Source organism: Ranitomeya variabilis, chromosome 2, assembly GCF_051348905.1.
Source record: "Ranitomeya variabilis isolate aRanVar5 chromosome 2, aRanVar5.hap1, whole genome shotgun sequence".
NCBI classification, from domain to species: domain Eukaryota; kingdom Metazoa; phylum Chordata; class Amphibia; order Anura; family Dendrobatidae; genus Ranitomeya; species Ranitomeya variabilis.
This window is the reverse complement of record NC_135233.1, coordinates 596982538-597000015: the sequence shown is the minus strand read 5'-3', so window position 1 is coordinate 597000015 and position 17478 is coordinate 596982538. Positions and strand designations below refer to the sequence as shown.

Here is a 17478-nt window from a genome sequence, read left to right as displayed (position 1 = left end):
TGCTCCTGATGAGGCGGCGGATGGTCTCCTGAGGGTTCTGCTCCCAGACCTGGACTAAAGCACCCGGCAACTCCTGGACAGTCTTTGGGGCAACGTGACGTTGGTGGATGGAGCGAGACATGATGTCCCAGATGTGCTCAATCGGATTCAGGTCTGGGGAACGGGCAGGCCAGTCCATAGCTTCAATGCCTTCATCTTGCAGGAACTGCTGACACACTCCTGCCACATGAGGTCTGGCATGGTCCTGCATTAGGAGGAACCCAGGGCCAACCGCACCAGCATATGTTCTCACAAGGGGTCTGAGGATCTCCTCTCGGTACCTAATGGCAGTCAGGCTACCTCTGGAGAGCACATGGAGGGCTGTGCAGCCTTCCAAAGAAATGCCACCCCACACCATTACTGACCCACTGCCAAACCAGTCATGCTGAAGGATGTTGCAGGCAGCAGATCACTCTCCACGGCGTCTCCAGACTCTATCACGTCTGTCACATGTGCTCAGTGTGAACCTGCTTTCATCTGTGAAGAGCACAGGGCGCCAGTGGCAAATTTGCCAATCCTGGTGTTCTGTGGCAAATGCCAATCATCCTGCATGGTGTTGGGCTGTGAGCACAACCCCCATCTGTGGACGTCGAGCACTCAGACAATCCTCATGGAGTCTGTTTATAACCGTTTGCGCAGAAACATGCACATTTGTGGCCTGCTGGAGGTCATTTTGCAGGGCTCTGGCAGTGCTCCTCCTGTTCCTCCTTGCACAAAGGCGGAGGTAGCGGTCCTGCTGCTGGGTTGTTGCCCTCCTACGGCCCTCTCCACGTCTCCTGGTGTATTAGACTGTCTCCTAGTAGCGCCTCCAGCCTCTGGACACTATGCTGACAGACACAGCAAACCTTCTTGCCACAGCTTGCATTGATGTGCCATCCTGGATGAGCTGCACTACCTGCACCACTTGTGTGGGTTGTAGAGTCCGTCTCATGCTACCACGAGAGTGAAAGCACAACCAACATTCAAAAGTGACCAAAACATCAGCCAGAAAGCATTGGTACCGAGATGTGGTCTGTGGTCCCCACCTGCAGAACCACTCCTTTATTGAGTGTGTCTCGATAATTGCCAATAATTTCCATCTGTTGTCTATTCCATTTGCACAACAGCATGTGAAATTGATCGTCAAACAGTGTTGCTTCCTAAGTGGACAGTTTGATTTCACAGAAGTGATTTAATTGGAGTTATATTCTGTTGTTTAAGTGTTCCCTTTATTTTTTTGAGCAGTGTACATGGATACGGAACTTTTCCAGCACTAAATTAGCAAAAGATGTCAGCTTCTATTCATTGGTGACAACCCCAAGGGGTTGTACGGTTGCAAACTATGCACCTGTTAACCTATATTACAAAAGAAGAACAAAACGGAGATAAAACAAGGCAGCACTACAAGAATTTTTTTTTTTACAAGGCTGTATGTTGCTGGTGCTACTGTGAGCAGTCTGCATGAGCTAATGTGCTACCACGGCTGCAGCGTCTCCAGACTTGTCTCCCATCAAGCATATCTGGGACGTCACGGATTATGGTGTGGGGTTGGCATAATATACAGTAGCCAGAACCCTGTAATGTTCACTCCAGGTACAGCAACAGCTTGGTGTTGCATTGATTTGATCGTAGAACCAGTGGTGCGGTCATTTTTTCAAAATGTCCCTGAAGACGGTTTTCAACACAATGCCAGGACGCATGTTCTTCATGATACTATGAGTATCCTGAGTGATCTACACATGCCACTGTGGCCTGCAGCGTCTCTGGACTTGTCTCTGATTGGGAACACCATTGATCGGTGATTGCACAGGAGGTGCCAGCAGCGGATCTTGATAATTTGCCCAAGCGCATTCAGAGTGGAGAATATTTCCCAGACAACCATTAATAACCTGATTGATAGCAGTCGAGGCTTTAAGTGCGGGCATTTCTGCAAGGTGCGCTCACACTCCATGCTGAATAAATGGATAGGTTTTGAAAAAGTTGTCACCATTTTTTTAAAATTTGCAGATCTGCGATTTCCATAAATCCAGTGTTTAAATTCCAATGTAGAGGCACGTATATTCCTTCATGAGATTTAACTTGGTCATCGGGTTATTTTGAAGATGCTGAACCTTTGATGAGTGCAAGAGATGGCAGAGCAAAAATGTTTCTGTCACCAGCTCTTCTCTTGTGCTTGTTTGCAGCCGGCCGTGGTCTACTTGGCCTACAAAAGTCCCCTCCTGCACATTGCAGCTGTTTACTCAGGATATCATCGAGACCACAACAAGCTTCATGAAGGCTGCATGGTTTATTATAAGACTCACTGTACTAAAACCCTTTTACCGCTGGGAAACTGAGTGCAAGCAATTTGTGTTGCCATTTTTTTTTTCTTTTATGAGGGACTAGTGGGAAACCGGCGACATCGCTGCCGACTTTGCAATCTTCAAAAAGTCTATTTTGCCGCTGACATTTGCATCAATCTTGAGCACAAGGCCTCGTTGTGTGCTGCCTCCATTGGAATGGTCACCATACATGCTCAGCCTTACACTTTCCAGTCTACTGTACAAAAAAAAAAAATGAGGACCATAAACCAAGGACTAATGAAACTTGTCTGAATTGAACAACCCCTTTTTACGCTTTACCTGGGTTTTAGGGGCTGTTTTGCCATGTTCTTGTTCTCCTCCTTATCATTAGTAGTTACTAGTCTCCTCTATCCCGGTCATTTCCTTTACTGCCTAACTTTTCAGTTTCATCCCATTTTTATAGCATTGTACTATATATAATCTACAGCTTCACGTCACTTGATTAAGTTGTCGTTTTACATCATCTGTGTCTAGCATTTATACCATCTGCCTTCATTTTAGTTTACGCCGTCTCTTCGAGGTCTCAATTTCTATTTGAGGAAATTATGAGGCGTCTTATTTTCTTGGCCGGCCTCGTACAGGAAAAACAGGAACTGAGTCTCTCTGAGGTTTTCAAAGTTTTTTTTTTTTTTTTCCCCTTCTCACACAGAAGTTGCTTGGCAGAGACTCCGTGTCTGTCCTGCTATTCTGAGCGGGCCACAAACGCTACGTTGTTTTATGACCGTCTGGCACGGAGAATACCTCTGCAGCTGGACAGCACGGCCTTGCATCAACATGTCCCCTGTCACCTGGGCTGTACACTTTCTATGGGTTCCCACCAGTGCTTGTGTAGTTAAGAAATTAGTGGAGGATATCTCCCCTTTATTCGAAGTCACAAGTCAGGTCCATTACGTCCACCATTGACAAATCTGCATTCCATAGCTCCAGCTTGTGAGAACAGGAATGCAAATCAGTCTACCATAACACAGGTCACGCTGGAGCCCGGAGTGGACTAGCCGTAAACAGCTTTACTGCCCGGGATAATGTACAGCCGTACTGTAAGCGGAGCGCCGTGGTCCCAGATGACCCCGTGGAGAATACCATTTCTACATCACATGCTGGTTATTTTCCTACAGAGCGACTGCGATCCTTGGTCTTTGTGCCAGTGATAAACAAATCACATTACATTTCCATAAAACAAAACAGGATGGAAGCAACTGAAAAACAAAAATCTGCAAAAAAAAGAAGACAGGAATGGAATGATGAATTGCTACTTACGTGACAAATACTGAATGGTAATGTATGGTATATGATGATCTTGCAGGGCAGTAGTCCTGAGCTGCAGCCCCACATATGCTGGGAGTTGTAGTTTTGAGCAACAGCTGGATATACGGTATGATCAGTTGTAGAAAATGACATACTTCTAAAGGCTTCTATGGCGCCGCTTCCAAGTCAAGTGCTAAATGGCGCTGGTGAGGTTGGTAAAGAGGTGCCTGCCAGGATGCAAGCATGGCCAGGAGGCATAATGCACCAGTCCTATTAGGATAGGACACATGCATAGTCGCCAATACCTGCAGGCCGGCCGTGCATGCTACCTATGTACTCACCCCCTGATGCAAAGGGTACATCGTTCACTACAACACAAGTGTGATCTCGAAATATGAAAGGGGGTAGCAATAAAAAGGTTTCAAGAGCAAGTAAGAGTATTCTTGGTAATTATCATAACATCCCTTTCTCATAGCCTTCATTGGGGAACACGTGACACCCTAGTATAGTGTCCCGTCGGAGGCAGACACAGGCCTGGAGCTCCACACTTGTCTGCCTATGGCATATTTTTATGGATTTTTTTCATTTACTAATCGATCGTTATGGAAAAGACCTTGTATTTCCACACAAGTAGTATAGAAATAATAATAATTGTCCGTACAATGATTATCAATTCTGATTCCTCCATTTGCATGCATCTTTGGCCCACATAGACAAAAATGAGAAGAAATCAGCGGCTGCCTCATCTGCCTGGGGATTAAACAGAAGAACTATATTCTGGCATCCTGGTTACAAAGCATAGAAGTATCACTGGGGTTTAATCAAACACCACTGGAATTGACAGAATCCAGTGAAATTGATTCAACATCTATGGTGTTTCCCCAAATCCTCCAAATCCCTTATTAAAGAGCCGCAGTGATTGGAGTTATGATAGGATCCATATACTTAAAGGACCACATAATATGGAAGCCCATATTAGCTCCATTAAAGGTTTTTTTTGCATTTGTTGGGGCCCAAGCCATGTCAATCCAGGAGGTTGTTCCATTTAGAAAACACATTTTTATGCCCCATTTAAGAAAATCTGAGGCAATGAGAGAAAATCCTCCTCTATGCCAGAGTATTAAGATTGTCCCCCATTCTGGAGGACCAGTGCTATCCTGCACCATACAGACAAACCACTGAGGTGAATAGGACCAGTGTAATGCCTAATGCCGCCACTGGTGGCACTGTTGTCAAACTGAACACTTCCAGCTTCACAAATTACAGCCGATCGCTGTGATCAACTTTTCATTAAGAAAAACCTTCCGACAAGGAGGAGCTGTGCAAATAGGAGAACCCCTTAAATCATAGATAACACTCTAAAGATTAGTCTAGGGATAAGTAGCACGTCTATGCCTTTGAACAACAACTGATGAGTTTTCCTTTAATTCCAGAAATACATATAAAAAAAAAAAATGGAGATTTATTGCCTTTTAAAAGAAAGAAAAAAAGCTAATGTCCAGATAGAATTGAGTGAACTTTTGAATCAATATGAAGCAGATGGATACCTTTCATAGAGTCTTCAAAAGTACAGGACTGTGTTGGACTGGATATCTCTTTCTTTATAACATTTACAGGAATGGCTGCCAATGGAAGACAAGAGTTAATTACAAAGGTTAAAAAAAAACATAAGGTGAAATCTCAGTATTAGTAAAAAAAAAACCATCTCCTCGACTCTGCATTATAAACTCTCATTTTGATATTCATCGCCCATTTGTGCTGGGATCCGACAGACGTGTCAACATTCCTTTCGGTAAAGCATCCATGTGTGCTACAAAATAAATTCAAGCATTGCGAAAAATTTGCAAACGCCACATCTGCCCTCCTCCAAAATAAGGGTGAATCAATACAAAAAATGAGAACAGGATACCAAAAGCAAGTACAATTACAGACTGTACAGAGGACTAGAACATGGATTAGGTCTGTTCACTAGCCCAATGGCCAAAAGACAGTGCTTTAACAAAAAATAATAATAAAAAAAAAATATATATATATTATATATATATATATACACATATACACACACACACACATACACACACACACATATATATATATTTTTTTTAAATATAAAAGCCAATCCAGATTTACTCGGTCCATTAAGTGAGAATTGTGCAGTTTAAGGCTGAGATTATGCCTGCCTTAAATTGCAGTCACCTAACCACAGGAAGGTTAAGGCAAGGCAGTGACTACAATGGTATCTTGCAGTAAGTCACAAGTGACCATAGCAATTTAGGTCCTGTGATTTTACTGTAAGTCGTAATGTATCCTGGACCCCCAAACAACACAGACCTGAAAAGAGGGTGGTACTTACATGGCTCTGGAGTGTAGGTGAATGGCTGAACTTCATGAGAGCGACCAGCGTTTGTCACCACAAACATAACAACGGAAACAGGGGAAGATATCTGCAGGTCGTGGTACGGAGGAACCTTCACTATGAGATGATTCTACAGCAAATGGGGGGGAAAAAAAACAAAAGAATGTAGATAAGAAAGTTCAGTAATGCAGGAAAGTTATGGTATAGTATGTAGTGAGCTCCAATGCACCTCCTAGTGGTGGTTGTGGGATGTCAAAACTTTATTAATTAAAGGGGTTCTCCACTACAGTGTTACATTTAGGCCGGCAGCATATTGAAAAAAAATATATAAAAAATTATTATAATATATTATATAATATATATTATATTAATAATATATTATTATTATTAATATAATATTTTGAATATGTACATATTAAATTCCTCCTCAAAGATGGCGCTGTCGGCGCCATCGCTTATAGCTGCTGCGCAGGTGGCACCATCTTGGAGGAGGAATTTATTTTTTCTTCTCTAGCAAGATGGCGCAGTAGCAGCTATTGGATCACCGATATCTGCTACTGCGCAGGCGGGTGCCATTTTCAAATGCATTTTTATTTTTTTTTATTAATATCAGGATAACCTCAAGCACATTAATTACATACACAGTAAACATGCGATTATGCTGCAGATTAGGTACCACGGCCGTCGCCAGCCTGCAGAAGGTTTTTTTCCCCCGATATGTATATATAATATTCATTAAGCAATCTAGGGGACAGGTCAGTGAGGGATCTGTGACCTGAAAGCAGTCTTTATTATGAATAGCTAATCAGACCCCTCATGAAGACCCCCACAGGCTGCCCCGGAGCACGAATATATCATTAACTCAAACTGAAAATAAAGATTAAACAACAACAACCACAAGAAGGATTTTATCAACCCAGGTATCATTTTAATCAGTATAATGGCCCAACCTGATATTGTCTGTAGGTTACTGTGCACAATCCTGCTGACAGGTAGCCTTGAAGAAGAGGTTGCCCAAGTACAGGACAACCCCTTTAACTTTGAAGCTCAGTCCTTTATAGTATAGCCCTTCTGTGCAGTTATACTATTATGACTGATCCCTACCGTTTGGTTGGTTATCAACCCACTTATATTGGGGGCCCCAAATAGCACTTCTTTAATAAAAGGATATCTCAGTAAATGATGGCATATTAACAAGATAGGTCATCGCGCAATGATCACTGGGATTTGATGTCTAGGACCCCCAAAGATTCTGGGACCCCAGTTCAGATTTATTTTTCTCTGCACTGGGGCATTCCCCGAGAGCCGTTGCAGAACAGCTTCATTTAAGTGAATGGGGGCAGCTGCAGTCACCTGCAAAACAGAGTAGCCAGGAACTCTACGAGTCTGGAAAAAACTGGGAAAGGGATGCAGAATGGGCGTCATTTGACCATAAAATATTACTCAAAAGGGGATGTCCAGGCAAACTGACCTGATGCGACATTCAGCAATAAGTAGTGCAAATGTACAGCACCCAGTGAGCATAGTGTACATGTACTATTCCGATTGATGGTACCCATGGACAACACTTGCTGAGCAACAAATGGCAGTGACAGTAACTGTGCTTGCCCAATGTCACGATGGGTGAAAGTTATGCCTGGACAAATGATTCAAGCAAAAGTACATTGAAATTCTCTCCCTCTTTTCACCATCATAACCTCCAGTGGTTGCGGTTTGGACAATTAGCCCTGATTGCGGTATTGTACCTGGTGAAATAATTCCATGTCGATTTCAGCTTCAGCTTTCCACGAGTTATCATCTGAAATAAAGAGAACAAAAACGGTAATTAGTCTTACCGGTGATTGTATTTCCAGGAATCCATCCAGACAGCACCATTGGAGGACGTCCTTCTTACCCTCAGTGGAACAGGAACAACAAGCGGTTAAAAGGACCCTCCCCACTCCACCCACCAGTGATTTTCTAAGTACCACATCTGGATGGATGCAAAGAGAGAGTTTATTAACAGTATATACCAATGTTACATCACATTAGTCAATAGTATAAACTTGCAGTGGGAGGGAACTAGTAGTGCTGTCAGGATGGATTCCTGGAAATACAATTACCGGTAAGACTAATTACCGTTTTCCAGTTCACCATCCTGACAGCACCATTGGAGAAATACCAAAGGATGTTAAACTAGGGTGGGACTACTGCATGTAATACTTTTCTACTAAAAGCTAACTGATCTGATGAGGCATCTAATTTATAGTGTCTAGCAAAGGTAGAAAGACTGGTCCAAGTCGCCGCCCTACAAATTTGCTCAGCAGAGGCTCCCCCCCTTCTCCGCCCATGACGTAGAGATAGCTCGGGTTGAATGGGCTCTAAGAATATCCGGGGGATCTTTCCATTGGTCTGTATATGCTAGGATTATCATGGTTTTGATCCACCTAGCAATGGTTGATTTTGCTGCCTTGCAACCTCTATTTGGACCCCCGTACTGTATGAACAAGTTAGTGTCTCGTCTCCAACCTTCCGTCGCCCCCAGGTATTTTAGAACAGTCTCCCCAACGTCAAGGTTATGGTAGACCCCCTCCTTTGTGTTTCTAGGGTGTTGGCAGAATGAGGGAAGGATAATCTCCTGATTTATATTCGTTGAGGACACTACTTTGGGGAGGAAGGCTGGGTTAAAGGTTGAGTCACACATAACGATATCGTTAACGATATCGTTGCAGCATCACGCTTTTGGTGACGTAAGCAACGATCCCGCTAACGATCTCGTTATGTGTGACAGCGACCAACGTTCAGGCCCCTGCTGGGAGATCGTTGGTCGATGGGAATGATCAGGACCTTTTTTTGGTCGCTGATCACCCGCTGTCGATGTGTTCACTTGTAACCAGGGTAAATATCGGGTTACTAAGTGCAGGGCCGCACTTAGTAACCCGATATTTATCCTGGTTACCATTGTAAAAGTTAAGAAAAAAAAAAACAGGACATACTCACATTCTGATGTCTGTCACGTCCCCCGGCGTCCACAGGGTTAAAACTGCTTTCGGCAGGAGCACTGCTAATATGCAAGCGCTGCTGCCGAGAGCTTCCCTGCACTGAATGTGTCAGCGCCGGCCGTAAAGCAGAGCACAGCGGTGACGTCACCACTGTGCTCTGCTTTACGGCCGGCGCTGACACAGTCAACCCTGTGGACGCCGGGGGACGTGACAGACATCAGAATGTGAGTATGTACTGTTTTTTTTTTTTTTTTTTTTTAACTTTTACAATGGTAACCAGGGTAAATATCAGGTTACTAAGCGCGGCCCTGCACTTAGTAACCCGATGTTTACCCTGGTTACCCGGGTGCTGCAGGGGGACTTCGGCATCGTTGAAGACAGTTTCAACGATGCCGAAGTCGTTCCCCTGATCGTTGGTCGCTGGAGAGAGCTGTCTGTGTGACAGCTCCCCAGCGACCACACAACGATCACGGCCAGGCCGTATCGCTGGTCGTGATTGTTGGTAAGTCGTTTAGTGTAACGGTACCTTAAGTCTTAAGACTATCCTGTCGTCAAAGATCTGAAGATATGGGTCCTGAGTGGAAAGAGCCTGCATCTCCCCCAATCTTTTAGCTGACGTGATGGCAATCAGAAAGGCAGTTTTAAAGGAGAGTTTGGCTATGCCCATATCTTCTGATAACAAGTACGGGGTTTTACACAGGGCATTAAGGACCAGGTTTAGGTCCCAAGGAGGAGTTGATTTTCTCACAAGTGGTCTCATTCTCTGCGTGACCCTGGAAAATCTTGCTATCCAAGGATGGGAGGCTAGTGACGTATCAAAAAAGACACGAAGCGCTGCAATCTGTACTTTTAAAGTACTAGGCCGGAGGCCCTTCTCAAAACCGAGTTGCAGGAAGTCGAGGATTCTGGGAATGTCAGGTTTTGAAGTATCCACAGAAACCTCTCCCAGAAAAGAACAATACCGCTTCCAGATTGTGTTATAAATCGCTGAAGTCACCGGCTTTCTGATTGCCTGGAGTGTGGTAATGACTTCTTCTGACAGGCCTCTGGATCTTAGGGTTCGCCGTTCAGGATCCAAGCAGACAGGTGAAGAGAGTCTGGGTCTTCGTGGAACACCGGCCCCTGTAGTAGAAGGTCCTGCCTGTTCGGTAATAAGATTGGTCTCTCTGTTGACATTCTGGATAGTAGAGAGAACCAGCTCCTTTTTGGCCAAAAAGGAACCACCAGGATTACAGTTGCTCTCTCGTCTCGTATCTTCCTGAGTGTCTTTGGTATCAGAGGAAGAGGCGGAAATGCGTACAGGAGACCTTCTCCCCAATACTGAGACAAGGCGTCTACTGCTGTGGCTCAGTCTAGAGGATTGAGAGGAAAAAATGCTCTGGTCTTTGTATCTGACCTGGTGGCAAAAAGGTCCACCTGAGGTGTTCCCCACCTCTGGCACAGACTGCTGAATATTTCTGGGTTCAGTTCCCATTCTCCGGGATATACAGACGTTCTGCTCAAGAAGTCTGCTACTTGATTCTTTGAAGAAACAGATGATTGGCCTCGGGGAGACCAAAACATCCAACACCGCGGAGACACCATCACGTGTTTCTCAACGCAGTGATCCAAAACACTGCCCCCATCCCTTATGGGAAATACGCAAATGCACGTAGGATAGCTGCGGAGACACCATCACGTGTTTCTCAACGCAAGCAGTGAATAGCCAGACCTTTCCCCAGGAAGGAACAACCACGGGAAGGGCAGCATCCAATAAAGGAAAACATCCAATACAGGAAAACCACCTATGCCAAGCATGGTATATGGGAAATATAAGGGATGGGGGCAGTGTTTTGGATCACTGCGTTGAGAAACACGTGATGGTGTCTCCGCGGTGTTGGATGTTTTGGTCTCCCCGAGGCCAATCATCTGTTCCTTCACAGCCTTTTACTAGGCACTGCTCCTAATAGCCGGATTCCTACTCCACACTGATGAGGGGCAAACACCCCGAAACAGCTGTCTGTGGATGGATACCATGCTTGGCATAGGTGGTTTTCCTGTATTGGATGTTTTCCTTTATTGGATGCTGCCCTTCCCGTGGTTGTTCCTTCCCGGGGAAAGGTCTGGCTATTCACTGCTTGCGTTGAGAAACACGTGATGGTGTCTCCGCAGCTATCCTACGTGCTACTTGATTCTTGGCGCCTTCCAGGTGAACTGCCGAGTTGGATTTGACAGATTTCTCCGCTCATCTGAAAATTCAGTCTGCTAGGTGTTGCAGTGGTGGATGTTTCGGACCTCCTTGGTGTCTTAGAAATGCCACTGCTGTGACATTGTCGGACAGTATCCTTACGTGTCTGCCCCTGACCTGTGACTGGGCCTGGTATAACACCTTCCAGATCGCATACAGCTCCCTGAAGTTTGACGACCTTGCGGCAATCTGGGGAGTCCATTCTCCCTGGTAGTATGTCCTTTCTATATGATCGCCCCATCCGAATTGACTGGCGTCTGTGGTAACGGTAACACAGGGATCGAGGATCCATGGAACTCCCTCTTTTAGGTTTTTCGGTGTGGTCCACCAGGTTAGGGATCTCTTTACTGATGGAGACACAATCATCTTGTCTAGGGAACTCGGTTTCCTGTTCCAAGATTTCAAAACTTCTTTCTGTAATCCCCGCGAGTGGAATTGGCTCCATTTCACACAGGGTATGCATTTCTTCCAATTCACAATCCACCCCAGGTCCTGTAGGATGGAAAGTGTGAAGCTGCAGTCTATTTTGAGAAGTTTCTCTGACCTCGCCATTATTAGAAAGTCGTCCAGATATGGCACTATGGCAGATATGGCATTCTGGTTCCTTAAAGTCGTCCAGATATGGCACTATGGCAGATATGGCATTCTGGTTCCTTAGATAGGCCACAACTTCTGACATTAATTTGGTGAATATTCTGGGCGCAGAAAAAAGCCCGAAGGGGAGACATCTGAACTGGAAATGATACATTATTCCCTTGTTCATTAGGGCAAATCTCAGAAACTTTTGGTAGGCAGTGTGTATTGTGACATGGTAGTATTCATTGCTTAGATCCAAGGTGCACATCACCATGTCCTTGTCTATGAGAGGCGTTGTGGACTTTATAGATTCCATCCTGAATCTTTTGTACCGGATCCACCTGTTTAGGGGTTTTAAATTTATGATCGTTTGGGAGTCCCCCGACGTTTTTTTTATTGAAAATAAGTGAGAGTAATGGCCCTTGACTCATTCTGAGATGGGCACTGGGATTATTGCGTCTAACTATCAACTCCTGGATGTTTGTCCACATAGAGGAGTCAGAGCGGACAGGGTCGGGTTACAACAAATCTTTCTGGGGGACTGCTGGAGAACTCTAGCTTGTACCCCTGAGCAATTACCTGCAGAATCCAAGGATTTTGGGATACTTTCTGCCAACCCCCTAGAAATTTTTGTAACCGACCACCCACCTTGATGTCATTTATTCTGCTTTCCTGCACCTGCACTTGGGAAGATGGAGTCTCTACCCTTTCCACCCTTGGGATAAGACCACCTCCCAGTCTTCCCTTTCCCCCTGTAGTCTGTTTTCTGACTAGGTCGGGATCTACGAAAGGGCTGATACTTTTTTTTGTATTTTCCTCAGGGAACCCCTTCTTTTTATCAGAAGCTTTTTCTAAGATGTCATCTAGAATAGGCCCAAATACTTTATTCCCTGAGAATGGGATTCCGCACAATTTATTTTTTGATTGGATATCCCCCGACCAACTCTTTAGCCAGATCGCTCTTCTGGCCGCATTGGATAAGGACTCGCTTCTGGCGGCGAAGCGTACAGATTCTGCTGAAGTGTCTGCTATAAAGCCTGTTGCGAGCTTAAAGGGACTCTGTCACCTGAATTTGGAGGGAACAATATTCAGTCATATGGGCGGGGTTTTCGGGTGTTTGATTCACCCTTTCCTTACCCGCTGGCTGCATGCTGGCTGCAATATTGGATTGAAGTTCATTCTCTGTCCTCCATAGTACACGCCTGCGCAAGGCAAGATTGCCTTGTGCAGGCATGTACTACGGAGGACAGAGAATGAATTTCAATCCAATATTGCAGCCAGCATGCAGCCAGCGGGTAAGGAAAGGGTGAATCAAACACCCGAAAACCCCGCCCATATGACTGAGAATTGTTCCCTCCAAATTCAGGTGACGGAGTCCCTTTAAGTAACGGTAGAGATTTGAGAATAACATCTCTGGAAGTCTTAGCTTTGAGATGTTCCTCCAAATCATCTATCCATAGATGAATTGACCGGGCTACAGATGTTGCAGCTATATTGGCCCGTATTATTGCTGCGGAGGATTCCCAAGTTCTCGTGAGCAGTCCATCTGCTTTGCGATCCACTGGATCCTTTAAAGCGGAGGAGTTCTCAAATGGAATTGAGGTCTTCTTCGCCACTTTTGCCAACGGAACATCAATCTTGGGAACTTCATCCCACACTTTAATGTCCTCTGGATTATAAGGCAAACGGAGTCTGAAATCTCTGGGAACTACTAGTCTCTTCTCCGCTTCCTGCCATTCTTCTAGAATCATGGAACGGATGTGATTGTTGACTGGAAAAACCTTTGTGACCTGGGCATGTAATCCGCCAAACATATCATCCTGGATCGAGATCTCCTCTGGCGTGTCCTGTAACTGCATGGTGTTACGAACTGCATGATGAAGCCCCTCTGTATCTGCCGCCGAAAAGAGATATCTCTTTCCTCTGCCCAATGATCAGTCTCTTTCCTCCTGGTCAGAATCCTCCGAAATCTCTCCTTCGGAAGAGGGACTAGACTCTCTTGGCCTTTTCCGTGATGTTTGCGGTTCCGACTGGCTTGTCTGGGGAAGACTCAAGCTTGAGATGGATGCCTGAACCTCTTGACGAATCATTGTCCTCATACTGACTAATAATGCAGTCTGTTCATCACCCACAATTTTAGATGTGCACGACTTGCATAGTGGCTTCCGCCAATTTTCCGGAAATTTAGCAGCACATATCGGGCATTTATTTTTCCCTGATTTTTTCCTTTCGGATGCGGGGATAGGAGGCTCTGCCTAGGATAGATAGAAATACATCGGTACACCTTGTAGATAGGGAAGTAGGGGGAGGGGTGAGCATTGTGGTATGGCTTAGTATAGCCTACTCACGTGCCCCTGAAGCTGGTCAGTCCCCTCAGGTCTGGCTGTTTCCTCCATAGTGAGGACAATTTACCATATAGCCGAGTGCTCCTTTGTCAGGATGGCCGGCGGCATACAGACCCCAAAAAGACGTTTATACAGGATTTACCTGGTTGATCCTGCCCTCCTTACCGCCCCTGCGGTTTACTGTGCTGCCATGCCTTGAGGCCGGCGCTGCTGCCGGCGCCATTCTCCCACGCTGCCGCCATCGCTGCCGCGACCGGAAGTGATGCGGCCGGAAGTGACGCGGCCGCTGGAACCGGAAGCCATGGAAGCTGATGGGGAACGCTGCGGCCGCATGCTGAAAACGGCCGCCGCACTCACCCCCCGACAGAAAGCGCCCGGACCGAGAGCCCCCTGAGCGGAGGAGACGGACCCGACCCCAGGAGCAGCGCTGCACTGGGGAGGCTGAGGGACCCCCCATAGCAGGTATCAGCCGCAGATATCTTGCGGCAGGGAAGGGAAAGGCTGGGCCCCCCGATCCCCACCATCTGCACCGCACCGTCGGAGGAAAAGCTTGCCATTCCTATCCACAGTGGGACAGGAAAAACACTGGTGGGTGAAGTGGGGAGGGTCCTTTTAACCGCTTGTTGTTCCTGTCCCACTGAGGGTAAGAAGGACGTCCTCCAATGGTGCTGTCAGGATGGTGAACTGGAAAATATGTTCAAAAATCCACCAGGTATAAAACATATAAATTTTGTTGCCCACCCAAAACACAACATTTTTTTTTTTAAATTAGGAGGTTTAAATGTTTAAAGGGAAAGTCTTATAATGGCAGCTAGAGATGAGCAAATAGATTAGCAAGACCCTGGTCAAGCTGCCAAGGTCCAATGGACGCGTGCCCAGCAAAGCACCTCCAACCTGCCGGAATCCCCGGCTCCTTTTTCGGCGTAATGTCAATATTGCACCATGATACACGACATGTCGCTAATAGTGTTGAGCATTCCGATACTGTAAGTATCGGGTATCGGCCGATACTTGCTGTATCGGAATTCCGATACCGAGATCCGATATTTTTGTGATATCGGGTATCGGTATCGAAACAACATTAATGTAAAAATGTGTAAAAGAGAGCATTAAAATAAAAAATATTGCTATACTCACCTCTCCGACGCAGCCTGCACCTTACCGAGGGAAGCGGCAGCGTTCTTTGTTTAAAATTCGCGCTTTTCTTTCCTTTACGTGAGTCCCGGCTTGTGATTGGTTGCGTGCCGCCCATGTGACCGGGATGCAACCAATCACAGCAAGCCGTGACGTAATTTCAGGTCCTTCAGGATTTTAAAATTACGTTCCGGCGTTGTGATTGGTTGCGTCGCAGTCACATGGGCGACGCAACCAATCACAGCAAGCCGTGACATAATTTCAGGTCCTTAAGGATTTTAAAATTACGTCCCGGCTTTGTGATTGGTTGCGTCGCAGTCACATGGGAGACGCAACCAATCACAAGCCGTGACGTCACGGGAGGCTGGACACGCGCGCATTTTAAAATGGGCGCGTGTCCAGCCTCCCGTGACGTCCCGGCTTGTGATTGGTTGCGCCGCGGTCAACCAATCACAAGCCGGGAGGCTGGACACGCGCGCATTTTAAAATGTTAAAATGGGCGCGTGTCCAGCCTCCCGTGACGTCCCGGCTTGTGATTGGTTGCGCCGCGGTCAACCAATCACAAGCCGGGAGGCTGGACACGCGCGCATTTTAAAATTTTAAAATGCGCGCGTGTCCAGCCTCCCGGCTTGTGATTGGTTGACCGCGGCGCAACCAATCACAAGCCGGGACGTCACGGGAGGCTGGACACGCGCCCATTTTAAAAAGCGCGCGTGTCCAGCCTCCCGTGACGTCACGGCTTGTGATTGGTTAATGGCGGCCATGTTGCCGGGACGCGGACCAATCACAGCAAGCCGTGACGTAATTTCGTCACGGCTTGCTGTGATTGGTCCGCGTCCCGGCAACATGGCCGCCCTGACCAATCACAAGCCGGGACTTCACGTAACCAAGTAAAAGCGCGAATTTTAAACAAACAACGCTGCCGGTTCCCTCGCTGAGGTCCAGGCTGCGTCGGAGAGGTGAGTATAGCGATATTTTTTATTTTAATTCTTTCTTTTACACATTTATATGGATCCCAGGGCCTGAAGGAGAGTTTCCTCTCCTTCAGACCCTGGGAACCATCAGGAATACCGTCCGATACTTGAGTCCCATTGACTTGTATTGGTATCGGGTATCGGTATCGGATTGGATCCGATACTTTGCCGGTATCGGCCGATACTTTCCGATACCGATACTTTCAAGTATCGGACGGTATCGCTCAACACTAGTCGCTAATCAAAAGGGGCGCCGGGGATAGCGGTTGTTAGGAAGAGGTTTGCAGGGCACCAATGGAAGTCTGACATGGCCTCTGGCAAAAAGTGTACTGTGAATCTATTAGCGCATCGCTTTGTGGAGCACTGCAGGTTGCTGATCCATGCACTAGATTCCTACATACCGGCAATGTTTTCCTGGAACACAACCTTGGCTCCTTTCAAGAAGTTTTTGCCTATTAAGAACACCTCCTCGTCTCCTTTTACAGAGCAGCTGTGCAGACTTTTCTTGAGAATTTCTGGCACCCCTGCCGGCTGAGCTAAAGAGGAGAGATAGGAAATGTTAATTAAGTATAAAAAAGAAAATAATCAGGGGTTTTGGTTAACTAAGCTTTATGAGCGCCTAAGGAAAGTGCTACCCCCTAGAAGGTGGCCACTGTAGTGACCAGATATCACAGTGCTGGGACCGATGATCTCAATGGCTGAATGACTCGAGTATTAAACTACACGTGAACAAGTTTTTCCTGCAGGCACCAAACTCCTGCTGTACACAAGCTCCTATTTAGTCCAAAATAAGAGAGGAAAAAAGTGGACAAGGCTAACAAGTGTCACCGTAATGAGTCACGTCAGCTAGTCTAGGATTACGGGTAGTGTTTGGCAAGCACAGCTCCAGCTAAGCCACAGACGATCTACGAGTATGAACAGTAGTCCAAATCACATATAATGCTCTTTTCCAAAGCTTCACTTTGGGAGGCTGCGCCAAAGCTGCATTCAAGCAGGCTGATCTGATCAGAAAACATGGGCCGTGTATGCTTTGGCAGCTGCACAAATAAAATAATTTTTTTGTGTATACAGCAGATTAAAAGAAAAGTAGGGACAAAGGGCACAAGCCCTAAAAACACATCATTGATCGCCCTAGCCTGCCAAAAAAAAAAAAAAAAAAAAAAAAAAAAAAGGTTTACCATAAACAACAACGTTTTAATTACAGGGGGATTTCAGATAATTTGATGGCTGGCTATCTAGCTGGTTCCAGACCCCAAAAATAGCTCTCTTCTATTAAAAGG

At 46.0% G+C, this 17478-nt stretch overlaps 1 protein-coding gene across 12 annotated transcripts in view; it reads right to left on the bottom strand.

Annotated features, from left to right (window-relative positions):
• NFAT5 (nuclear factor of activated T cells 5) overlaps positions 1-17478 on the bottom strand; it is a 111979-nt gene that overhangs the window by 12057 nt on the left and 82444 nt on the right. For 11 of the 12 annotated variants that reach the window (XM_077288497.1, XM_077288498.1, XM_077288499.1 and 8 more), the window contains 4 exons: positions 16600-16734; positions 7707-7759; positions 5959-6091; positions 5153-5227 (listed from right to left, as the gene is read on the bottom strand). In XM_077288497.1, coding sequence (XP_077144612.1) covers positions 5153-5227; positions 5959-6091; positions 7707-7759; positions 16600-16734 — 396 coding nt within the window. The remainder of the gene's footprint in view (positions 1-5152; positions 5228-5958; positions 6092-7706; positions 7760-16599; positions 16735-17478) is intronic. The other variant, XM_077288501.1, reaches the window with a different exon arrangement.